General features: G+C 35.8%; 4 protein-coding genes and 1 pseudogene across 6 annotated transcripts; 3 read left to right on the plus strand and 2 right to left on the minus strand.

Moving 5' to 3' along the window:
* The first annotated feature begins 4,405 nt into the window (after positions 1 to 4,405).
* On the plus strand, positions 4,406 to 6,167 carry LOC126614587 (transcription factor MYB59). Of its 2 annotated transcripts, none has more exons than XM_050282233.1 (3): positions 4,406 to 4,654; positions 4,745 to 4,874; positions 5,141 to 6,167. In XM_050282233.1, exons 1-3 carry the CDS (start codon positions 4,528 to 4,530, stop codon positions 5,661 to 5,663), a joined length of 780 nt encoding a protein of 259 aa, XP_050138190.1. In that variant the 5' UTR covers positions 4,406 to 4,527; the 3' UTR covers positions 5,664 to 6,167. The 2 variants fall into 2 exon arrangements, with proteins under 2 accessions (XP_050138190.1, XP_050138191.1); XM_050282234.1 differs by having other exon boundaries at positions 4,481 to 4,683.
* Positions 6,168 to 11,782: 5,615 nt separating this feature from the next.
* LOC126616936 (uncharacterized) lies at positions 11,783 to 15,492 on the minus strand. Its single transcript, XM_050285052.1, has 6 exons — positions 15,480 to 15,492; positions 15,110 to 15,191; positions 14,926 to 15,009; positions 14,387 to 14,478; positions 11,941 to 12,260; positions 11,783 to 11,862 (listed from the first exon to the last, which is right to left on the minus strand). The coding sequence occupies exons 1-6, from the start codon at positions 15,490 to 15,492 to the stop codon at positions 11,806 to 11,808; spliced, it is 648 nt and encodes a 215-aa protein (XP_050141009.1). The 3' UTR covers positions 11,783 to 11,805.
* A 1,593-nt stretch (positions 15,493 to 17,085) lies between these two features.
* Positions 17,086 to 22,222, plus strand: LOC126616215 (uncharacterized). 2 transcript variants are annotated; one of them, XM_050284229.1, is made up of 10 exons: positions 17,086 to 17,245; positions 17,330 to 17,400; positions 17,503 to 17,550; positions 17,679 to 17,764; positions 18,641 to 18,694; positions 18,781 to 18,848; positions 18,988 to 19,034; positions 19,146 to 19,243; positions 20,683 to 20,746; positions 21,113 to 22,222. In XM_050284229.1, the coding sequence occupies exons 1-10, from the start codon at positions 17,187 to 17,189 to the stop codon at positions 21,253 to 21,255; spliced, it is 738 nt and encodes a 245-aa protein (XP_050140186.1). In that variant the 5' UTR covers positions 17,086 to 17,186; the 3' UTR covers positions 21,256 to 22,222. The 2 variants fall into 2 exon arrangements, with proteins under 2 accessions (XP_050140186.1, XP_050140187.1); XM_050284230.1 differs by lacking the exons at positions 20,683 to 20,746; positions 21,113 to 22,222 and adding an exon at positions 19,996 to 20,374.
* Positions 22,223 to 22,408: 186 nt separating this feature from the next.
* LOC126616937 (uracil-DNA glycosylase, mitochondrial-like) lies at positions 22,409 to 24,124 on the plus strand (annotated as a pseudogene).
* On the minus strand, positions 23,952 to 25,243 carry LOC126616214 (aquaporin TIP1-2-like). Its single transcript, XM_050284228.1, has 3 exons — positions 25,025 to 25,243; positions 24,536 to 24,786; positions 23,952 to 24,451 (listed from the first exon to the last, which is right to left on the minus strand). The coding sequence occupies exons 1-3, from the start codon at positions 25,155 to 25,157 to the stop codon at positions 24,077 to 24,079; spliced, it is 759 nt and encodes a 252-aa protein (XP_050140185.1). The 5' UTR covers positions 25,158 to 25,243; the 3' UTR covers positions 23,952 to 24,076.
* Positions 25,244 to 26,127: the final 884 nt, after the last annotated feature.

The raw sequence follows: 26,127 nt of genomic DNA on the forward strand, positions 1-26,127 counted from the left end.
ACAAATCGTGGAAGAAGCAATTAATCAAACACTTGGCGTGCACAATGAGACAGAAACGGCAAGAAAGCAACTGCGCAGATACACAACCTCACAAAGCTATAAAGAGAGGAAAATCAAGAGCAGAAATGCACACCAGAGCAAAGCGATCAGGAATGCGGAAGCAAAAAGAAACACAGATCAGGATCGAGAAGTCGTCATCACCGGCGAGGATACCATGTCAAAATATAAAGAAGTTCTTGATTGTCATATGTATTCTTGAGAGAGAAAGAGAGATTTGAGAGAATATCAATCTTAGAGAGAGAAATGAATTGTATCTTGTTATGTATTGAAATGAAAATTTGTGTTACAATATCTACATATATATATAGACAAGGCTATCTTAGTCACTAAGTAAGTTAACAAACTTTAACTACCTAGCAACCTAATCTACGTACACTTGTCTAAATCTGAACCACCTAATACATCTTTACACTATTTAGGTTAATCAGTACCATTTTATTAATGATATAACATTTTTTAAATTATCGTGCCAGTTATTATAATTTCAAAAAAAAAAGAGATGACGGTATCAACGATATGTATTACTTTTTCATATGTCAATTTGTCCGCTAAATAATAGCGCACTTATATCTTACTCAAGTCCGTAAATATAGCAAAGCAACTGGGCCAATATTTACACAATATAGATTGAGTTTCTTTCCGGATCTCACACTCTAGAGTCTGCAGACCGACTAATTCGAGTTGTTTAATTTAAATCTTGCGATCTTCATTAGTCCATCCACTGTTCCACCTCACGCACAATCTCTCTCTCTCTCCAACGTCCATATATCTCTTTCTCTTGAAGGGTTTGGATTGCTTTGTGGACTTTGGAGTGTGAGATCTGAAGAGGATCTCAATCACACAGTATGTAGGACTCACCAGAAAACAGTAATATTATATTCTTATTGTGAGAGTCTAATGCACTATTATGTGTATACAAATGAATTTTATGAAGAGTCAACCTAACCAATGGTGTTTCGACCAAAAAAAACAAAAAAAAAACCTAACCAATGGTGTTAACCGCCCTCTAATATTTTGGTCGCCTGTTCTTTTTGCCACAACATACATATGAAACAACTTTTCTTCCTCCATCAACGATTTTACGATCCTCGATCACCCTATATACCTAGTGATATATCATTCAACATTATTTTCAGGTTTTTTTATGTGAACGCTTGATCACCCTAAGGGACATTCTTCCTAAGAATATTCTATAAATACATTTCAACGATCAGAATAATTTAAATTTTAGATTCTCATTTAAGGGTTATTTTGGTAAAAAAATCATTAAATCCAAATTTATGGTCGTTTAAAACGTACAAAAAATAATTGGCCATTTAGCTGATTTTTGACAAAAATAACCTTTAAAAAGAATATCTAGAAATTAAACAGTTTCGATCATTATACCATGCACACTCTAAAATAAGATGTTTTCAAGAAAGTTCGCATTGTATTAACAGGTGAGAGGAGAGTGAAAGCAAAGAGTAGAGTTTAAGTGGGATGGCCACAAGGGTATAGTGTACACGTCACACTGGTTGATCTTGCTGGCTAATCCTTCCTATTCCACTCCACTACAATTAAAACAAAGAATTTTATGCTCTAGTTTCTTCTATGCTGAAATCACCAATTCACCGCCACAAAATATAATCTTGTTAATTATGCTAATCGAGGCACATGATGCCATCTCCCACTTAACACATTTTTTGGAGAAAGATTTGGCTCTTTAAGGTTGAGAAGAAACTTTTCTAATAATAAGACCATTTAGTCATCGAACTGTATAAAAACAGATGAATTGATTCGGTAAAAATATATAAACTGTGTATCTATTTTCTACAATTGATTGACTAAATGATCTTAGTTTTAATTGATTTTTTACAGAGAGATGACCTCTACAAAATAATTTATAATATAAATTGTTTCGATTGTGGGAACAAAGTTCTATAAATAGGTCACGAGTATTTTCATATGGAACTTCTCATGAACCTTAAGGACCCAAGCTCTTCTCTTATTTTTAGAGGTGTGATATCCATACACCCTTTTTTACTTCTCTCACACCTTTTTGGTTTTCGACCGTCGGATCGGATGAATTAAAGAAGATCACGGACATAAATTAACAAGGGTGTATAAGAAGTAAAAAGGGGTGTGTGGAATAGCACACCCCTATTTTTATGATGAAGACTTCTCTTTAAACTTGTATGGCGCCTGCCAAATCGTTGATATTGAATCAGAGGAAAAGCCAACATTTTAATGTAGATATCGCATGTGCTGTGTTGTTAGAGAAGTAAACAAGATTTGTGGTCTTGGTAAATGGTTGCTATCTAGCTGGTATGAAGTTTGCTCTTCTAGCAAATGCACAAAGCATAAGGGAAAAAATAGGAAGAACACGACGAATAATGCAGATATTCAACACAAACACTCATGAGCTCTAGTAAAGTGGAAGATCCTAAACTCAAATCTTGATCATTATGCTAGAAACCACTATACACGATATATATATATATATATATATATATATATATATATATATATATATATATATATATATATAGGTATTATAGGAAGAAGAGTTTTCTTCTTCTTTTCTTTAAAGGAAATGAACGGAAATAGGGTTAAGAGTATCTCCAAGGAACTAGCTAAATGCATGTTGGGGCGCCACATCAGTAAAAATTCACTTCAGTTAACTAGTTAAATATGCACTAGCTAGGCAAATGCATTTTGGTGCACCACATCAGTAAAAATCCACTTCAGTGAACTAGCTAGATAAACATGCCCTAGCTAGGCAAATATATTTTGGTGCGCCACATCAGTCAAAATTCACTCCTGTTAACTAGATAAATATGCGTAGGCAAAAAAATCCAGTGTCAAAACCATTTTGCCTTGTTGAGTAAGGAAAATTATACCCTAAATTTTTTTTATACAACGGCATATTTACATTACTAAAAGGTAAGAGAATATAATTATGCAAATCCAAACACGATCATATCATATTTTCTAGACATTTCTCTAACAAATTGACTAATCCATTATAGTGACAAGTTTTTCATGAGGCAAATACTGAAGGCAAAGTGCCGCATAGGCCACTCAGAGTATTTATTTGCATCAAAATGTTTCCTCATCCCTTGGAGATGCCCCAAGAAAGAAAAAGTATGCATGAATGAGAAAGTGGGTTAGTAATCCCTAGCGTTAGCCTAAGCAGTGAGGACGAGTATAAGTTAGAATAAAAGTTTTAAGGCTTCGTTACTTTACTACTCTTGATTTGAAAAAATTAAAAAATTTATAATAAATACAACTAACACCTTATTTGATTGACAAAGAGAAACGTTTTAAATAATCACTAGCAATTCTGAATAAATAAGCCTGTTAGATTAAAAAAGAGATTTGTGGTAAGACAAAAATGAAGCAGTGAGAGAAAAGCGTAAATCCTAGAGTATAAAAAAAAGTTTCACATCATATCAAGTTAATAAACTTCGAAAAATCTTCATAAGCCGGAAAAATATAAATCTACCAAAGCATTAAACAAATTCCTCAGAGTATGTAATATCTACCAAATAAAATGAATCTACCAGACCATATATCTTCTCATTTTAATTGAACAAAAGGGAAAGTCTTAAAGTAGCTAGGGCACACTTAGGGCACACTTAGGGCACCACTAAGACCTAAAGTACAGTTTCTTCCTATTCTATTACTTTCCAAGCTTTGTCCTCATGTGCTTTAACTTTGGCTTCTACACCTCATATGGCCACTAGCTAATATTGTCAAGGGTCACTAACTAACATCCATAATTGCTCAAATTGGAAGAAGAAGCAGCTAACTAGCTAGTGATCTCCATCAGTTTATTCCCCTTTTTCCACACCATACCAAGAGAAAGCTAATCTTCTTTGTGGAAACATTCATATTTAGATTGTAACGTGGAATAATGTTCTCCTATTACATTTTTCCGTCAAACAAATACTTATATTGACATATTATAAATTTGATTTACACAAGAATCAGCTACACTAAATACCTCAATTTCACAAATTCCTCACAACAATCAATTGATTGGTGATTAAATTTGTATTAATTTTGATGAATATGATCAAGTGATTGTGTAGCGCCTTCGCTCGTATGATTGGCTAGTTAGAAGCCTATGATATGAATACATATTATGAGAGTTGCACCAACAGATCAATCTCTTGCTTCGATTATTGCATTCAAAGTGACATCAGATCGATAAAGTGCCTTATCACAAAAAAAGCATGCGTGGAACACATGGACGGTGAAGATGGCAAGATGCATTATCATCAATATTATAATCACATATATACAATAATCATAGTCACTCAACATGGAAATGGGTAGTATATATATCAGTACTGGACAGCAAAGCTTCTATGTATAAAAAGAAGAAAACAGCAGGAGAAGGAATCAGAGAGACAAAGGCCCAAGGGAATTGAAAAAGAGAAGAAAAAAGGGAAAGGAATCATCAAAGGAGCATAATTGTTAGTGATGAAAATGGTGCAAGATCAAGAACAAATCAGAAAGGGGCCATGGACTGAGCAAGAGGACTTCCAGCTGGTCTGCTTTGTGGGCCTGTTTGGAGACAGGCGATGGGATTTCATAGCCAAAGTTTCAGGTTTGAAGGTGGCGGGAGACAAGTAATAGGTATGTTGCAAGGAGCTACCATTTAACCAACATATGTATGGTGTGGTTTTGTTACTTGTAGGTTTGAAAAGAACTGGTAAGAGTTGCAGGTTGAGATGGGTTAATTACTTGCATCCTGGCCTCAAAAGAGGAAAGATGACTCCTCAAGAAGAGCGCCTTGTGCTTGAGCTTCACACCAAATGGGGAAATAGGTTTGACCTAAACAAACAAACCATCTCAATTATTAATTCATGTTTTTCGTCATTTGTTTTCCGTTATCTAAACATTTCAATCGTCCGACTCTAACATGCTATGTTTCCAGACTATGATCAGGACAAAGAAATTATATTTAAGTCCGGAACATAGGATTTTGATTCACAACCTTATAACATAAATATCCGGAATTTTCTTAGAAACCCTAAATTTCAGTTCTTCTGAATTTGAATTTACTTGACATAGAATGAAATTTTTTGTGCAGGTGGTCACGAATTGCTAGAAAATTACCTGGGAGGACAGACAATGAGATCAAGAACTACTGGAGGACTCATATGAGGAAGAAGGCGCAAGAGAAAAAGAGGGCAGTGTCTCCCTCATCATCTTCTTCCAATTGTTCCTCCTCATCAAACATCACCACAGCTGAAGGAGGGGCAAGCTTCTACGACACCGGTGGGAAGGAAACCAAAGCATTATCAGGAGGAAAGAAAACTGGAGGAGGAGACGACGCGAAAGAAAACGAGAAAAGGGGGCAAGGGGAGTACTCACTAGACGATATATGGAAGGACATCAATCTGCCAGAAGTGAACATTATTGAACCAGTTTATGATGGCAACCTTTCTTCTTGTCCTCTAATGGCTTCTCCAACGCCGTGGGAATACTGTTCCGACTTGCTTTGGAAAATGGATGAAGAAGAAGAGAGTAAGAATATGTTTCTTCCTACACCAAGTGGTGATCACCAATTTCTGTCATGCTATGAATATGGAAAAGCATCTCTAACTGGCTGATGATGATTAGGATTTGATTTATTAAGATTTGTTCATATGTGAAATAGTGTTTAAATTAAGGAAAGCTTCTAATCTGTATAATAACATGGGTCTGATCGGCTGCACCAGCCAACCATCAGATGCAGATCACTTTGTTTTATGCATTACTAGTACTAGAGGTGGCAAATCAACTTATCGGATTGTTAATAGATATCAGTTAAGACATTTTTTATTTGATTTTACCATAATATAGAGGTGAGATTCATGATGGTGATGATGGTTTACGGTAAAATCAAACTAAATAGGTCTTAATGGGTATCCATTAACAACCAATGGGTTAATTTACCACCTCTGTAGTTCCTGTTCTCTCTTTGTCTTGTGTGTTTTTCAATTTTCAGTGAGATTAAGGAAACAGAGAACTTCAAAGCTTCCTATCATGTTGGTGTGGCATGTCCATGGAAGTATATTGTATATATGCTTTTGAGGTTTAATTTTGAATGAAGTTGGTGTAGTCTACCATATAAATTTTCTATTTTGATTTCGCTTATATATATGTTATATTATGGAAACTATATATATGCAAGGTTTTACGGAAATATATAGGGCAACGGAAAGTATGCAGACATTGTTGAAATTGTTCTGACCAAGTACAAACACTACCAAAGTTGCTTGATGGAAAATTGGAAATGATACTAGATTATCAGAGCTAGAGAAACCATAAAAAGGAATTTTATTATGCACTCATATCAAACCCATTTAACCATATTTCAAGAAGAATCTTGAATTATGAGAATGAGAACCTTTTTTTTTGGTAAAATGAGAATAAGAACCTTTCATGAAAGAAATTAAAAAGGTTCTACTATTATAGCTTTCCCAGAGATACTGTTTCGCTTTTATTTTTCAGTGGGAAAAATAAAGCTACAACTTTGTCTGCAACAAGAAAAGTAGACAAATTCTGGGTGTTATGAATTAATTACTAATTAACTGGTTTTTCATTGAACCTAATTAACTGGTTGAAAACCAAGAATTAGCATATGAACAAAGTGGGGTGGAATGAATTAATTGGGACAAAAATTTATAAAACAACGCTTAATCTTACTAAATGAGATGCTTAGTTTTGCGCACATAAATTTATAAAAGTATGATAAACGAAGAGTACACATGCTACTCAAGCTACCTCACCCAGCATGGGGAAAAACTCCTTTTGAGGAGTGGTCCAGAAAACATGGTCTTGTTATTAATCCTTTTGTTAATTAAACTTGTACTTTAGTGGTTATATGTCCAACAGTCCAAATCCATTTTCTATAAAATTTGTTTAATTATATATTAATAGAGTAGTGGTCCATTTAGAACCGCACAAACATATTCTCCAGTAACATCAACTTGTCATGGGCAAAAACCATTTAATATTTCATCATTTCATCTCCTAATGAATTAAACTCAGAAAGCATTTAGCTGGAGATCTCCTAATGATCTTGCAAATTTAGCCTCAAATCTTTCAAGAACACAGTTTGATTGCTTTACTTATTTTTTCTTTTTTGAATATAACCACTTCCTCAGTTTACAATATCAGACCAATCACAAAAGGCAGAAACTATTTACAATATCAGACCAGTCACAAAAGGCAGAAACTATCTATCAATGTGGAAACATGATTCATACACAGGTCTTTATTAGAAAGGATCTCCATTTTTGGTTAAAAATAGGGACTAATTGTATGGCTCACTCCACATCGAACTTCAACTATTCGAATTGTCTATTTTGTAAGTCTCGATTCATAGATCATTCTTGCAAAAATTCAATTTAATCCAAAACTATTTGCCTATTTACTTATCACGATGAAATTTCATTGTTTCTTGTAGAACAAAGTGTTCGTCAATTTCTTTGAACTCAATTCGATGTCTTAAATATTTCCGATTTAGTTAAGGTTATGTGAGTGGAACCCACCTTATTTTGCATTCCATGGTTCGCCTCATTTTGCGTGAGCTGAGTTCGTCTTGTTTTGCATGCGTCGAGCCTGCCTAACACCCATGTTTTCTGACAAAAATGCAAATTTTTAATTTCGCAAAATATTTTTCCTGAACATTAAGTTAAACTTTCTAAGGAATTTGGAAGTAGTTTTATTGTTTATTGAGTAACAAATGTATATTTAGTGGAATACTTTAGTCGAAAACTAAAACAATAAGTGAAAAATATAGTAGTGAGCCCCAGAACATTGTCAAATGGGGTTCTATACTCAAGAATCTCAATGGAAAGCCTCACCTTAATTTTCAAAACTTCACATTGAGGCGAAAGAGAAAATAAAAGAATTGAACGATGATTTATGTACGAATTTGCAAACCCGACTGAAAACCGTAAGTGTTAGTTAATCCACGTTTTTTGTAAAAAATGCAAATTTTTTATTTTCTCGAAATATTTTCCATGAGTATTAAGAAAATCTTTATAATGTATATGGAAGTGGATTTACAATTTATTGAGCAACAAAATAAGTGAAAAATATAGAGATGTTAAAATGTATATTTAGTGTATACTTTTTAATTTAAAAAAAATAGAGATGTTAAAATTACCTATGGGTGAGGCTTAAACAAAAAATAACAAAATTTTGTTTTGTTAAATAGTCTTTTACCCTCTTTTGGTTGACAAAGAAGGTTCTATTAGTATATAGTTCATATCTAGATAAAAGGAAAATTAACAAAAAAAAGGTTCAAATATCTTTAAATTTAAATTTTAAATCGTTGATTACGAGTGTTTAAATACCAATTATAATAGATTTTGTACGGAAAAATATATTTTGAAGAACATGAATATGATAGTTTGTTGTAGTGGTAAGAGAAATAAAAGAAAAATTAACAATAATTTGGATTTACTTGTGGGATTTGGATCATTTTTGTTAATTTTTCTTTTATTTCTCTTACCACTACAACAAACTATAATATTCATGTTCTTCAAAATATAATTTTTTCATGCATGGAGCCCGACTCATTTTCTGGGCACCCAGAAGTTCATCTCATTTCGCGTGTGCGGAGCCAGCCTTGTCTTGTGTGCCTAGATTTGCCTTGTTCTACATGTGAGGTGTACGCATGGTTTTACGTGCCAGAAGCTCACCCATTTTTGCATCCACGGAGTTCGCGTCGTTTTTGCGTGCCAAAATCCGTTCATTATTTGTGAACGGAGCCCGCCTTATTTTTTGTGTCATGGTTTGCCTCGTTCTGCGTGAGTTGAGTCCGCCTCGTTTTGCATGTGTCAAGGTTGCCTAACACCCATATTTTTTTACAAAAATGCAATTTTTTTTTTCGCAAAATATTTTTCTTGAGCATTAAGTTAAACTTTTAAGGAATTTGGAAGCAGTTTTACATTTATTGAGCGACAAATGTATATTTAGTAGAATATTTAAGCCAAAAACCCAAAAAAATAAGAGAAAAAAATAGTAGTGACGCCCAGAACTTTGTCAAATGAGGTTCTACAATCAAGAATCTCAACGGAAAGTCTCAACTTAATTTTTAAAATTTCACAGTGAGGCAAAGTTGAAAAGAAAAAGGTTGAACGTTAATTTATGTATGAATTTGCAAAACCGACTGAAAAAAGTGAGTGTTAATCCACGTTTTTTGTAAAAAATGAATTTTTTTTAATTTTCCGTGAGCATTAAGGAAATCTTTATAATGTATTTGGAATCAGATTTACAATCTATTGAGCAACAAGTGTATATTTAGTAAAATATTTAAGCTCAAAAGTAAAAAAATAAGTGAAAAATACAAAGGTGTTAAAATTTATATTATTTATTTATTTTTTTAAATTCGATATGTTAAAATCAATCACCTATAGGTGAGGTTTAAAAAATAGCAAAATTTTGTTTTGTTAAATAATCTTTCACCCTCCTTGTGGCAACTTTGTGGCACCCGCAAGAATTTGGATCATTTTTGTTAATTTTTCTTTTATTTCTCTTACCACTACAACAAACTATCATATTCATGTTCTTCAAAATATATTTTTCCGTGCGTGGAGCTCGACTCATTTTCTAAGCATCCGAGAGTTCACCTCGTTCTGTATGCTCGGAGCCTGCCTCGTCTTGTGTGCTTGGGTTCGCCTTATTCTACATGTGAGGTGTTCGCATCATTTTGCGTGGCAGAAACCCGCCCTTTTTTTGCGTCCATGGAGCCAGCTTCGTCTTCTGTGCGGGGTTGACCTCGATTTGTGCGACATATCCCGCCTCGTTTTTCATGCACGACGCTTACCTCGTTTTGTGTGCCAAAAGCTTGCCCCGTTTTTTGTGATATCTGAGACATCTAATTGAGTTCATTGTTTCTCAATTGAATTGTTGAAGTCTGACGTGATTTAGCAAATTGATTTGTGTTCCTTAAAGAATAGTGTTCCTTTCTTTCTCTCCCATACAAAAACTTGCAGAGAGTAAACACACAAATCAATTTGCTAAATCAGAAGTACCTCTTGGTTGTATCTGAAAATATATAACTCTTTCTTTCCAACAGTTGTGTCTCCTAATCAAAACGTTTATAACATTACTTAAAACTTAATCTGAAATTAAAATTATGGTATATACACAAGCCTAATCCACACAATTGAAAGGCCTAAGTCTTAATTCTCATTTCAAATGGCCCAAATCCTAATTACTAATATAAGAGACAAACCTAATATAGAACTGACCGAAAAATTGTGCTCTCGATGTGGAGAAATTAGTGTGGTACAGTAGTACCAACTACCATGTCACTAGTGATACTTCTATTCAAAATCTAATATGAAAATAAGGAATTTTAACGAAAAGCTTTTGGTACTGTTCACTTTAATGAAAAACTACATTTTACACTAAAAAGTCAATCCTAGTACTATTCACTTTACCCTTTATTTTATTCTTATCGTTAAAACTCAAAGTTTTCAAACCCTTTTAATTAGTTTTCCTTATTTTTTTATATTGTTGAAAATCAGCTGGTTTTACTTTTTGAATTTAAAATTTAAAATTATGAAAACCGAAGAAAATTTAATAGAGAAAAACAGGGCAATAACCTCAGTTACGTTTGGTACGCAGACGGGACGGGACAAAACAAATGTTCTGTGTTATGTTTGGTACGTGCGGGACGGAATATGACAGTTGTTCCGTTCTGCATTTGGTAGCGCATGGACGGAATGGAACTAAAAGATTAAAATGACTAAAATACCCATGTTCCGTCTATTGTTTGGTACAATTTTATGCGTGGAATGGGACAAGACTTTATTATTATTATTATTATTATTTTTAAGTTGTTCAAATTTGAACACTATTATCCATAATTTGTTTTTCTTGGTCCAAATTTTAATAGGTATATGTTGTGTTCCACATGCAAACCCTTTAAAATTTGTAATTTATGTCTTCTATGATTTGTTGATGAAGTCAGACTTCCTCGAGCCAGTGAATATTGGAAGCAATGAGATTGTTAGCATGAATGAGATGGCTGAGATGGTTTTGTTCATGGTTGCCATGCAATGTTGAAAAATATATAAGTTTAATGATCATGCATGTCGTAAACGTTTTAGGGTTTAAACATTCAGAACTTAAACAAAGAAAATGAAATATCCAGAACTTAAACATGAAATATCTGAAATCAAACATTCATCCTAACTTAAAAAACAAATAATGTCTTGCTAAAGCAATAATGAAAACACTAGAAGTTGATAAAGTTCATCATACTAAAACCACAAATACTAAAACCCCAAATGCTCAAAGGCTCTCCGTAAACACTTTAATGAAATCTGGCTTCTGTGAGTCATCCAAGGTAGACCAAATACCCATTAGATCGGTATCTTTCACTAACTTCATTGAAATTCTTAGTACCTGATCGTATGGGAGACCCATGGCCTGAAGCTCAGAAGATAGTCTAGCTTTCGCTTCCCTGAAAGTAAAATTTTCACCTAATTTCTTCATTTCAGTAACAGTTTTATTCCAACATTCACTGATCACATATACAATATTTGCATCACCATCATTCCTACTCCTCTTCCTCATCCTAACAGGTTGAGATGCACTAGATGTAGCAACAGAATGAGATAGGGTAGGTGAAGGCGGAGGCATCTCGGAAGTCTCACAATCCTCACTTTCCAAACCCATATTTTCGATTGCATCTGTTGCTGATTCAGCCATATTACCCATGGCTCGATCTCTCCCAAACACTGTACATTACCGTGGATACAATGGGAATGACTTATTTGGTTTGCAAGATGCATTGGGATGTTTCTACAATAAGAACCCAAAGAAATCAAGGTTAAAACTTTCAAAGCAACTAATTGATAAAGAATAAGAAACAAAATTTACCTTCACCCACTCCTGTAGTATTTCGTCACTATCCACAACAACACATTTTTTCTCATCATCCCAACCAAATCCAGATGTATTCATCATGTCATATGCATATGAATACTTTTCTTTTAGACGCTTCAATTTGTTTTGTATATGCTTCGGCTCTATATTAATGTCAGGAATCTGTTCCCTCATCTTGGAGGCAACCATTACAAAAGTATCAGCCTTAAAACTGCCGGTCTCACACCTAACACCATCAGCAACCATCTCCTCGAGGATGGTAAGTTGTACATTCTCCTCATGATCAATCCAATTACGTGAGGTGGCCATATAATCTATCAAAGAAGCCATATATTACATATGTAACACAAATAAAATTATCAAAGAAGCCATAACATCCAAATAACTCCCAATTACCACATTATAATAAAAAACATCTCAATAGTCTTGATGTTACGAATTTTCAAGCCAATTACAACTACATTGAGTCCACATCTCAATAAAAGACAATTACAACAACTACCATATCAACCAATTTTTCAAGCCCTCATTCCTCTCCACTCATCATATATTTCTCTTGCAAGATCTTCCCTCCATTGAGTCCATATCTGGCTTGACTCAACGGTTTCAATGTAGGCTAATACTTCTAGTAAATCTTCCCCTATAGGTAATTCATCAAATGCAAGCCTTGCATTTTCCTCAGGATCAACCGCCATATACATTCTGATAAAATTATGAAGTAAACTACATGCGGTGATCATTCGTCCCTAAATCTTGATTGGATAGTGGGAAGAACTTCTTAAGATAGCCCAATGTCGTTTGAGGAGGCCAAAACATCTTTCAATGACATTCCTAGTACATGAGTGTTTCATATTAAAATATTCTTCATGATTCCTAGGTGCACATGAATTATCTTCCCACTCTTGCACATGGTATCTAGTGCCTCTATACGGTGCCAGAAAACCCTCACCATTCGTATATTCGGAATCAACCAAATAGTATGTACCTATATTAGTTGATAATAAATTTTAGTTGTTGGCCAACAAAGGTAAGGAAAAATACTAGGTACTTGTCTATCTTACTAGTTGGGACCTTAAGGCCATTAGCTCTAGTAACAGCGTCACCAAGAACTCTCGAATTAGTAGTTGATCCCTCCCAACCGAATAACACATATACGAATTTGAGGTCGTGTGTGCATACGCCTAACATATTAGTTGCTATATGACCCTTCCTTGTTCTATATCTTGGTCTATCGACATCAAGCATAGTGACCTATATGTATGTTCCATCTATCGCTCTTAAGCAACCCTAGACAAAAGAAAAACTTATATTAATTAGCAACTACAAATAATAATGTTATTAATGATTTTACTATGATGATTACCTTAAAGCATTTCCATCTCGATTCCGTGCAATCCTCTAGGATAGGGGTTGGTTTTCCAAATAACACATCTTGCAAACTGAGCAATGCACGCAATACTCTGCGGATATACCGACTAATAGTTTCACCAGACCTAATGAATCTAACTTGCATTGACCTATTTTCATTGTGGTGGGCTAATATGTTAACAAAAGTAGTTACTTGCTCATCTATTGTAACATGACCATCATCTACCAATCCACCACGAGTTTGTAGTAAATCACATAAAACTGCAAATGCATTCCTATCTATTCGCAGCTCCCACAAATAGTTAGTATCACTCAATTGCGTGATACGATTTATTTCCTCTCTCCTAACATGAAGTCTAACAAATGTCCTCTGCTCTAAACTAGCTATTTCCCGTTGTCTCCTTTGTTGCTGTCTATACCTTAACAATTGTGCATTCATAGTAAAGACTTGTGCCATTATAATCCAAACGTTCAAAAGAACAAAGAATTGAGTCTCATATTCATCCATACCTTCACATGCAAAAAAAAAACAACACATGAATGAGTGGGGCATCAACATACGCTAAATTCATTTTAGATACTTGGACTTGGTAAAATTAATGATAAGAGTTTTACTCCAAATTTGGTTGAATTGAAACAGAAACTCATGTGCAAATTTTTTATTTTGGAATTGTGAACTAAACCGTATTTTATTCTCTTTACATTAAACCCCAAACCAACACCCAAAATTATTTCCACATGTGGTCCAGCATTGACCCTACTTACAACAATTTTCACCGCTAAGTTGGAAAGCTGCAACATGAATGATATATATGTTGAGTTTTTTTTTTTCTTCCTTCTATCCTTGCATTTGTCTGTGTCCATATTCAAGATATGATGGGAGTGGTTCTTGAAAATAGAAGCAATTTAATTTGGCTTTTAAAAAAATAACACATAACACAATCCAACAGAGGAAAATCCAAAACATGTAACCCAATACAATCCAACAGAACCCCAAGACATTAGATTTATAGATTTTAACACATAAAAATCGAAACTTGAACACTGAAAAAATGAATCCAGATAGAGATACCTCTTAATGCAGTACTGCTCAATAGGGGAATAGAAGCAGATAAATAGAGGCGGGTCTTTGGTTGTAGATGCAGTATTGGGCAGATCAAAGCACTACAAAATACAAAGAAATCAAAACAAGCAAATCTAAGGAATGTAATATTGAGAAAGTACAATCCCACAACGTAAATATTACATGGATATATACATAGGATTCCATCTGATTCATGCAACTGGTCCATGGAATGGTAAAATGCCGAAAAATCTCTGTTTCCTCACTTAACATATATGGAGAAAACTTCTTGTGGACAGATAAAACTTGGTTTCAATGGCACTAAAAATTCACCATGCATAAAAGTGAATATGAATTTTACAGCCATAAGGGGTATATATAACAAATAAAAAGTACCCATCTATGGAAATGAAGAAAATAGAAGGGAGGGAGGGAAAAATAGTAAAGGACAAATAAACAATAAGCAACATATCCATAAGAGGATAATTTTCAAAGAGAACCTCATACCAAATAACAAACAAAACAAAATAACATATGCAAAAGTTCACCTTGGTGCTGCTGCCACTTTAGAGCCTGACCAATTAAAGCCGTCAATCTTGATGGTGGCACCACAATAACTTTCGCAGCAAGTGCTGAGAAATTCAAAAGAAAATATAACTCGTCAAAGACAACAGAAATTTCAAAGAATAAAATTCAATAACAACTACTAAGATTTTTTCCTTTGTTATCTACATTTTTTTGTCAGATTTCAAAATCTGACACCTCTGACTGTATCTCACATTTAAACTTTCCATACCTAGGGCCTGGTCTAAATCTATAAACAGGAACAATAAAAAATAAATCAAAGGAAATGCTGAACATAAAATTTAGTAACAAGAAATCTTTGCTTTTCTTATGCATTATGCCATTTTATGACCATACGAGCATATTTCAGTTCTTAGAAGTCTTCAGACAGCAAGCATATCAAACTTTTTCTCCCCAAACTATGAATTGAACCGTTATCTGAAGATTGAAGCCAATCCAAATTGTGCATTTTTTTTTCTTCTGGTAATTATGTTCCTTCAGTGATAAATTTTATCTCTAATGATAGAGGAGAGAATACCTGATGTGTTCATTGAGATTAAAAACCTACTGGAAATAATAAAAAGTTCAATTATAGAAGGGAGATGGAGTGAAATCTTGAGCAATTTGAGCACGCCGCTTTTCTTTGGTTGACTCTTGATAAGCCTGTTATAGATAACAAACCTTTATTAAGTTTTTGATAAAGCATCATACTGATTGAAGTGAAAGCACAACATACTCCAAGACAGTGGAATGAGATAGAAGCAAATAATCTAATTTAATGGCATTACAGATACCAATAATGTGGTGCATCAGTAGTTCCGGAGTGCTGAATGTTTTGAGACCTTCAAAAGAATACAAAGAAATCGAAGCACTACAAAATACAAAGAAATTTAGCAGAATCAGAAGAGGCTCGAGGATTTGGCAAAATGGAAAGCTCAGTCTAAGCAAAGCTTGAAAGTGATTTTAGGTTCTTGGAAGGGTATGCATGTATATAAAATGGAAATCTCAGTAAATTGTTCTGTCATGTTTTGCAAAATCCATCTACTATTGGACAAGAAGTATGTGTTCTATCGCGTATGTTTACTGCAGTTTGGTTATGATGAAATTCCATCTTCTTTTCTTTTCTACATGACAATTTTGAGGAATTAATGACATGGAAGGATAAAGTCGAGCAACAGGTAGTGGAAATTACAAATGTGTTGAATAATATGCAAGGACCAAAGCAGATCGAACCAACCAAAGAAAACCAAAACAGGTAGTGGAAATTACAAATGTTTTGCATATTAACTGGGTGTTAATGAAATCGAAACAAGCAAATCAGAAAAGAATAATAATGCCACTTCAAATTTACATCAAAATTAGGACCTCCTGGAAGCAATTTTTTTATTTTACAAAGAAAGAGAGACCGAGAGGCTACACAAAAACAGATTGAACCTCGAATGGAGATGCAGAGCTGAAGATGCTACACGGAATAGGATGAGGAGGAAGGTTGCGAAGGGGAGATGCAGAGCTGCTACACGGAAGAGGATGATGATGAAGGTTGCGAAGGGGAGATGCAGAGCTGAAGAGGCCGGATAATAAACATGTCGGCAACCTCATAGCATTTTCAGCAATTCTAAAAACAATTTCAAACGAGCCCTAAATATGGTTAGTTTTGCAAACAAATACTCATCTAGTATCCTAGTATTCATAACTGCATGCTTCAATTTATATGAAAAAATGCAACAGCCGGTGCAGGTCTATACCGTCGGTGTTGGGAGAATCGTTGATGTTGGGTTTCTATTTTTAAGGTATAGAAAACCCCTTTTTTTTAAAGGAAAACTAACGAAAAGTCCTAAAAAAATTTTATTTTAATAAAAATAATAAAATAAAGGTATAAGTGAATAGTATCAGGAGTGACTTTTCAAGGTAAAAATATCTTTAACATTAAAAGTGAACAGTATCAAAAATGTTTGATTATGATTCCCTTTTTTTTAAAGGGTTTAGGGGTTAACGGGAAATATACTCTTAAGTGGCTTGCATGTTGCTCGCGTGAAAACATGAACAAAATTGTGAAAGCAAAAATTTCAAAAGTAATTTGAAGTCATAAATGAGAGTCCAGCCCATACCAAACCATAGTTGCTGAAAGTCAATAAATATCCCCTGACCCACTTGGGCCCAATCCAAGGGGTCCCCAACTACCACCATTAACCCGCCGAGTCGCCTGGATTTCTTAGTCCAACCGTTGAAAATCGGAAAGCCAGAAATGGCAAGGCTATCCAATCTCTATCTCTTGGCTTACAACTCTCTTCAGGCTGCTGCATGGTAAAACCCCCTCAACACTCAAAACCCACCTCCCCAAATTGTCAGATTTTTTTTCAAATTCATATCAAAGTTCTCTCATTGCAGGGCAGTTTGTCTCTCTCTAAGCTTGAGCAGCGCCGTCAATGGCGCCTACGCTTCTGCTGGACACCTTATCTGTCAGTATTTAGTTCTATTTTTTCAAATTCTGAAATTCTGATTAAATTAAACAAAGAAATTGTTTTTTAATGAAGTGTTGGGTTTACATTTTTTTGCTGCAGATTTGCTCCAAATGGTTCAGTTCTTGGAAGTTATACACGGAGCCATTGGTGGGTTTTCTGAAAGACCTTTTTTTTTTTGTGTTCAAAGAAGAAAAACCCAATATTTATATAAGGTTTATTTTTGTAATTTTGTTAAGATTATGGGTTCTGTGTTTATATGTGTTTTGAAAATTGAGGTCTGGTGCCGAGTGGAGTGGTGTTTCCTCTGATGCAATGGGCAGGAAGGGCGCATTTTCTGTACGTTGTGCGGCAAACCCATGAGGTTTTCTTCTTTTCTTTCTCTCCTTTTTATCTGTTGGCTGTTTTAATTTCAGTTTAAGCACTAAAAAATTTATGGGTTAGATTATTTGAGATAAGATGAGCTTTCTGTGAATATATTGCATGGTGAGAGTGATAAGGGGATGCATGTTTGCAATGGGACAATGGTATATTAAGCATGAACTTGAATGCATATATGGATATTTGTTCGTAGGGCTTTCAAGATCCCCATCCCAAGTTCTCGAATCAAATAAAATTGCTAGATAAGATAAATTAAGGATACTAAGTAAAGATCAATCACATATGTACTTGGAACCAGTATGCTTTATGCGGTTCACCCCAAACTGGGGTAATCCAGTGACCATGATTTGAATGGAGAAAAGTATCACGATGAAGAATGTATAGGTTCTTCCTCGTGAAAGTATAATTTTTTCTTTTCCCTTGCATTCAATCAAGAACACTGAATGTACCCCAACCTCACTGGCAGTGTAGTCTCTGTAGAGAAACTTCTGCACGAGCTTTCACACATCCTGATGTCCAGGCTCTAATGTTCCATATATACCTTTAAGAACTAGGGTTGCAAAAATAGGGTAATAAAATACAAAATATATTTCTGGTTAAAAGCCTACAAATCTAACTTGTGGCCACTCGTACTTTCTAGAGCTATAGTTTATAAGGTTGAATCTGCAGATACTTGCTCAATCAATTTTAGCATGCGATGTAGTCAGATACAGCTTCACTTGAGAAAAATTGCACAAAGAGAAATCCTAAATTCTGTAGTCCCTGCAGAAGTGCTTTGTTCTTGTCACAATATGAACATTTATGAGGTTTGCTCATTGTTCACAACTAATTGAGGACCATTGTTTTGAGCATTTTGTAGGTCCAGGAGTCGCCATCAGTCTTCATAACTTTTGTTGCTTGGAGCCTAAGTGAGGTAATTTGGTTTAATCATTATAATGCAATCAAAATTTGTTTAACTAAATAGCGTATGTCAAACTATGATCACAAACCTGTATGCAGGTTATTAGGTATCCACATTATGCTTTTAATTGCACAGGGAGCTGTCCATCTTGGATTACCTATCTCAGGTTCTACTCTTTCTCATTATGATGATAAATTCAAAAGTTCGCATACAAGCAAATACTTACAATAACACTTAACTAAACATTACAATTCAAGCAGAAGAGGATTTTCGTTTGCAATTATAATACTTTTGGTTTCCACTAGGTACACTGCATTCATTGTCTTGTATCCTCCAGGGATGGCTGGTGAAAGTAAGTTCATAGTTTCATTAGTCTTGGGTTTCAATTTTTGGCTGCATGTACAAGTCCCCCTCCCCTTCTCCGTTGATTTCTTTCTGTAAATGGTCGGTGATTACCATGCAGCCTGGCTTATGTACCAAGCACTTCCTTTTATAAAGAAGAAGAGCCTCTCCCCAGATTTCCCCGCTGGCCTCTCCTTCAGCTATTATAACTTTCTGAGGGTATGTTCTGATTTTCTTTCCACCATGATATGTTGCTTCTTTCCACTTTTCTAATTAGGCATTTTGCTGATAAAATATGCACTTAGGAATTTTTTTTATTAACATGCATTAAGCCTTCAAGTCTAAGGCAATTTGTAGTAGCTGAGGATAATTTCGTAGTTTTTCTGCTCTGCTTGGATGTGGTTGGGGTTCAATTATTATGGTTTTGTTGGGATATCTAAACTGAAGTGAGCTTCAAATTTTTGCATAACTTACCTTATTTCCTGTGCATTTACGCTTAGTGCACATTGTTATTGCGCTTCCTTGTTAACTGAGAAATTATGGATTCAGAAACTATTTGCTACTTTCTTGGAGGTTTTGGGGTGAACCCCAATTTGAAGCCTGGTTTTGGTTTGGAGTTGCACTACTAGGATATCTATTTATTTATCAAAGCTCCCCATGAAAGAAAGAAAATACGAAGTCATCGTAGGATCTCCCATTTCAAAGTTCGTATTGCCAAGCCCTTTCAGTGTCAGGTCTGTCCAGGAAAAGTGCCCTGGTTTTCTTGGTCCTCCAATGCGCCTCTATAAATATATTACTCTTTAAATCTTCCATGTGGTTCCTTCAATAAATGTTTTTAGTCTTCAATGCACACATTCAGAAGCCATGCAACAAGGGGAAACTTCTGCTCTTTTCTAACGCCTTAACTAATGTTTCAGATATTGTTAGCTTTTACCGTTGTGATTAATATCATTGGAATCTTCTTAATTCAGGTTTTGCTTGTCTGCTACCCATTCCTCTGCTTGAAACTTTACCTGCATATGTTCAAGCAACGCCGATCAAAACTGGGTAAGCACCCCAAGAAGAAGAAAAGGTGAAGGACCATTTGGTCCTTGATACCAATTATTTGCCAGTTGCTGGTGATTTAGGATTCAAAACTAGATAAAGAGAGGCATGTATTGGATTTTAGTAAAATACTCGCCGTGGATTCTTGCTTCATTCTCCATTTCCCACTATGTAATTATCGAAGTCTAAACTTGTCTCTCCCATCTATTTTAGATGCCCGATCAATGTTGTCAATTCTTTCCCGATGATACTTTAATAGTATACTGGTTATGAATTTGATCTATTATGCAATCGTTTCATTGATGATATTAGTTGTTGGAAGTAAGTGATATTTTGGCACAATGTGTTGGATTTGTGATGCATGTAGTAGTGGAATTATACACTGAAGTTCTGATCCTTCTACACAAAAGTGTAATCTAGTGGCTGAAACAGATGTCTTTTGAGAGACGGGTATTTTTGCACCTCATGTGGATGGAGTCTCATCTGTTTTCTAGTTAAAGTTCTATCTGTGGTCCATCCTAAGTATTGTTTTAAATGTATGCAAAACTAACTACTCGTGATACATGTTCAATTCCTCTACCACTTCTTCCTTGTCTTTCGCTACTGCGATCAAGGTCCCTGGCTATGGATGTTTGGACCAGATAGAACCGGTACCAAGGACCGGATGCCAACTAGCAGGTATGCTTTTAATCTAACTGTACATTTCTATTAAGGTCCTCTAAAGCTTTGTCTATGTGCGTAGTTCACCCTAGCTTCTACATAGTTAAAGTGGCGCCTCTTTGATTAGCATCTCGAAGTGTACTGCTCTCTCTCTCTCACACTCTCACAAACACACACACATACACACACAAACATTTTCACTGTGCACATTATGTAAACGCATGCTACAAACAAACATGGACGTATTTGGAGTGAACCATGTAAACACTCGTGTCATTTGTATGATTGTAATTTCACCATCTTAATCCCGTCGATCCAATTTTGTGCATCAACAGCTTTCTGTCAGCTTCCATGGAAGATAATATAATTGCTCCTTTTCCACAGGCCATTATATGCTCAACGACACAATCTCAGTTACCTTTTTCCACAATACTTTGAGCAGTTACTGTTCCCCTCCTCTCTTTTTTTTACTGTACCAAGTCCCTGGTTTCTTTCAATATCTGATGTCGTCTTGTTGTCGACATTAGATTTTAATTATTGGTTGCCATTGTTGTAGTTGGTGTAATAGGACAAGTGGCTGTGTCTCTTTTCTCCGAGCTTCCTGTTGAGTCCTTTGGCTTGCAGGTTATACGGTGGATTATAGTCACTCACCCATGTGCTGCTTTTCTGACTCAAAACCCACTCTGTGTTTGTGTGTATTTATTTATAGACCACAAAATGGCCAAATGTTGGTATTTTTATATTTGGCTTTTGTGGCCAAATTGTGCATCAACATCATGTAAATGTCGTTGAAAAAACTCTTCAACGTTACCCTTGTAATTAAGCTCGTTATCAATCTCAGTTAAAATCGAATTGTAAATCTATATCCTAACTAAATTTGCTAGAGAGATTATATTCACACTTCCTATTACTTCTCCTACATCCTTTTAATTTTTTCATATTTTTCTATCAGGTGTTAGTGGTGCGTAGAATATAAAAAAAAAATATTACGAAAAATAAAAAGGATATGGGAAAAGTAATTTGGGGTGTGAGGAAATGTCATTTTAAGGCATTGAAGTCTATTTGACGCTTGAAGCAGACTCGGAAGCCCGTATTTTACTCTTACAAGTGATGCACACATTTGTCCAAAATGGAGGAAGTTTGAATGAAAGTCCGATTTTGATATGCTAAGGAATGTAACTACAAGGGTATTATTAAGAGTTTTTCCACCACACGAGATATATGGCAAACATCACAGCGATGAGCAGGACTTTCTGCATATAACATTGTATCATGGAATGTTGCAATAACAGTGTACTCGAATCATAAGAGTAGCTCCCCACTGCCTAGAGCATATGCTGCCGGCACATCCATCTTTGTTGTCCAAAGAGGCCGGCATGTATTCTAGGGCCTATGTGCCTCAGTTGTGGTTAGCCATTTCGTTGCATGTTTTGGCATGATATAGCAACCAGATTATCTCTTAATTTAATAATTAGCTGACTTATTTATACTTAATTAATTGGGTTAATATCAGTTTACTAAACTCAAGTTTCGTGGTTTTCAACATTTGGTACATGAAATTTTTTTCGTCTCAGAGTCGTTCGTACCTAAAGTGTTAATTTTAAGACAGTCTCATACATCTATTAGTCTGGCTGTTAAATCAGCCGTTAACTGATAACGTGACACTCACATGAATAATGACTAAACGTTACATATCAATATGAGGCCCAGGTGAATATTAAAAAAATTAAAAAAAAAATTAAAATTAAAATTAAAATCTGGGCCACCAAGAAATACAAAACCCTATTCGATCTCTTCCCACCTGCCATCGTTCCCTCCGCCAAACGCTTCAAATCCGATTCCACCGCAAGTGCCGACCACTCACTCTCGTCTACCACCAACAATGACTCTTCCTCCGCCGCCTCCACCGACCTCACCGCCCAGCAGAAGTCACGCATCGAATTCCAAAAGCTGCTCGCCAAAGCCAGACGCAACCTCTCCAGCTGCTCCGACAGAGTCTCCTATTCCAAGTCCAAATGTATTTAATTAGTTAAATCAAATTTCGCTACATTAATAATTAATTTGGGGTCCGGATAATTACTAATTAGGCGAAGGAGTGAAACTGGAGGAGCTGTTGGTGGAGGAGACGTGGCTGGAAGCGTTGCCGTCGGAGCTTCAGAAACCCTACGCCAAGACCCTCTCTAAGTTCGTTGAGAGTGAACTCTGCGGCGGCGTTCCCATATATCCTCCCAGATCTTCAACGCCCTCAACTCCAACTCTTTCGACAGGGTCAAGGCTGTCATCCTGGGTCAGGACCCGTATCACGGTCCGGGTCAAGCCATGGGTCTCTCTTTCTCTGTTCCTGAGGGTGTCAAGGTCCCCTCAAGTCTGGTTAATATAATCAAGGAACTGAACAAAGATCTTGGCTGTTCAATTCCATCTCATGGCGGTGGGGTAGGGAAGAGGAGGGAGGGCGTCGGGAAGGGTGAGGCACGACTCCCAGATTTTTTTTTTTAATTTTTTTAATTTTTAATTTTTTAATATTCATGTGGGCCCATATTAACACGTAGTACCAATCATTGTTCATGTGGGCGTTATGTCTGATTTAACAACCTAATTAACGGATGTATGAAACTATTTCAAAATACACTTTAGGTATGATTATGGGACGAAAAAAACGGATGTATGAGACTGTTTCAAAATACACTTTAGATATGATTATGGGACGAAAAAAAATTCATGCACTAAATGTTGAAAATGTATAAATGCCCCTTTACACCAAAAACATTTTTTCTCTTTTAAAAATGAGATTTTTAACGAAAAATTACATTTTCATATTAAAAATCAATTTTTATACTATTCATTTTATCCTTTATGTATGAGACTATTTCAAAATACATTTTAGTTATGATTATGGGACGAAAAAAATGGATGTATGAGATTGTTTCAAAATACACTTTAGATATGATTATGGGACGAAAAAAACTTCATGTACTAAATGTTGAAAACGTATGAATGCCCCATTACACCAAAAACATTTTTTCTCTTTTAAAAATGAGATTTTTAACGAAAAACTCTCATATTCATTTTAACGAAAAATCACATTTTCATATTAAAAATTAATTTTTATATTATTAATTTTATCCTTTATTTTATCTTTATCATTAAAATTCAAAGTTTTCAAAACATTTTCATTTGCTTTCCTTTTAAAAAAAAAATGAACACCAATTATGAACAGAAAACAAAACAATGCAACTTCCACATCAAATTCAACAATTAACAACATCCAAATTACAAAACGTTACCAAACACCACCCATTTCATCAACTTGAACTGAAACCAAAAAGAAAAAAAAAAACTTGAAACTTCTTAGTAGTCTGCGGTAGGGAGCTGCTCGTGGGTGTCTGGGCCGATGAAGATGAGCTCGTAGACGACGGCAGCAATGGCAGCGCCGATAAATGGTCCGAGCCAGTAGACCCAGTGGTTGTCCCATGTCCAGCTGACGACAGCTGGGCCGAAGGAGACTGCGGGGTTCATGGATGCACCGTCAAAGGCACCGGCAACCAAGATGTTGGCACCAACAATGAAACCGATAGCAATGGGTGCAATGGTGCCGATGCTGCCCTTCTTGGGGTCCACGGCGGTTGCGTACACGGTGTAAACCAAGCCGAAGGTGATCACAATTTCGAGGACCAAAGCGTTCCATACACTGACGCCAGATGATAGGGAGAAAGCAGATGTTTCCTGCATCAAATCAATTAACATGTTAACAAAATTGGTTGTTTTCGATTGAAAGTATTAATTAGGGACGATGGGTTAGTGGCATACCAATCCGCCGGTCGCAAACTTGAGGAGCAAGCAAGCAACGACGGCTCCGATCAACTGGGCGATCCAGTACAAGATAGTCCTGACGAAAGTGATGTGGCCACCAATGAAGGCACCGAATGTGACGGCAGGGTTGACATGCCCGCCGGAGATGTTTGCGGCGATTGAGACGGCGACAAAAAGGGCGAAGGCGTGCGCTAGGGCAGCAGCTACAAGGCCGGCCGGTGTGGTTGATGCACTGTCAGTGAGCTTGTCTGCCAAAACAGAAAACAAAAAATTAAGCAATGCGTACTACAACATAAAAATTAAATAATATAATGTGTTTGAGAGTATGTTACATAAAACAGAGTGGAAAATGAAAGATGTGACTTCAACACAAATCGGTAAGATCCGTGCTTGAAATATATAGTCCGGATTTACAATCTGATAATATACGATGTGTTTGAACGAAAGTTACGTAAACCGAATTGGGAAATGGAGAGGGTGACTTACTGAAGGCCATGCCAGACCCTTCACCAGCAAAAACAAAGATGAGGACTGAGATGAACTCAGCAAGAGCTGCTTTCAGAGCATCAGCCTGACCAAACTCAGCTGAACTTCCCACTGCAATTCTGTTGATCGCCATTTGAACCTTTGACCTAATCAAAAAGCCTTTAGACGGACAGTCACGAGGAAAATAAGCTGCTTTTGCTCTGGGTGCTTTTGGTTAGTGTCATAGTGACAGTTATATATAGGGGTGCCTAATGACAACGTTAACACGATGAGTAACCGGAATAGTCGGTTTCCATCCGGTGACATCTGAAATTCAACGACATGTACAATTGGCAGCCACCTGTCATTGTCTGGGAGGGCTAGTTGGCGGGCCTCCAATTTGTTCCCATCTTGCCACGTGGACGGCTGATGTGACTTGGAGGCTTGACTGATCAGCAATGATGGAGAAGTTTGATCACATTCACCGCCCAATGTTTTGCCTTCGCGTCATTGCGGTTGTGGGTCCTCCCAATGATCCGTGTAAATTTAGACCGGCCAATATTATTTTATTTATAATTTGTGGCTAAGTGTGATTAGTTGGTGCTGGCTTCAATTGTCTTTTATCATGCACTAATCATCAAACAAAAAGGAATTCCCAACATAATTATAGTGATTAAATTCATTTTTCATTTGTTAAGAGTAATATTGCATTGGTCAAAATGTGTGATCGTTGCATAATTCAGTTATTCACATTGCATAATTCAGTTAAAGACGAATGAAGATTATTGCTCCTACTTGTCTTTTTTTAACTTACGACAATGTTCTAAGAATTTCTATGTGACAAGAGTATAACTGCCATAACAACAAATTGTTCGATAGAAATCATCCGAAAAAGCTAAGGTATGGCAATTATAGGCAAATTGGCATAGACTTTTGAACTATTGAGCAAGAAAGCGAAAAGTTATGCAAATTTAGGGTACGTCATGCACTCAGTATGAAAACTTCATGAATTACGTATAAGGTTAAGGGGAAAATGATGTAACTATATGTTGGAATGATTGTTTTCTATCCCAAAAGTTGTTGAAAGAAAGTGAAATTACTTGTAAATAAACAAGTTCATGGGA

This window comes from Malus sylvestris, chromosome 3 (assembly GCF_916048215.2).
Source record: "Malus sylvestris chromosome 3, drMalSylv7.2, whole genome shotgun sequence".
In the NCBI taxonomy this organism is placed as follows: domain Eukaryota; kingdom Viridiplantae; phylum Streptophyta; class Magnoliopsida; order Rosales; family Rosaceae; genus Malus; species Malus sylvestris.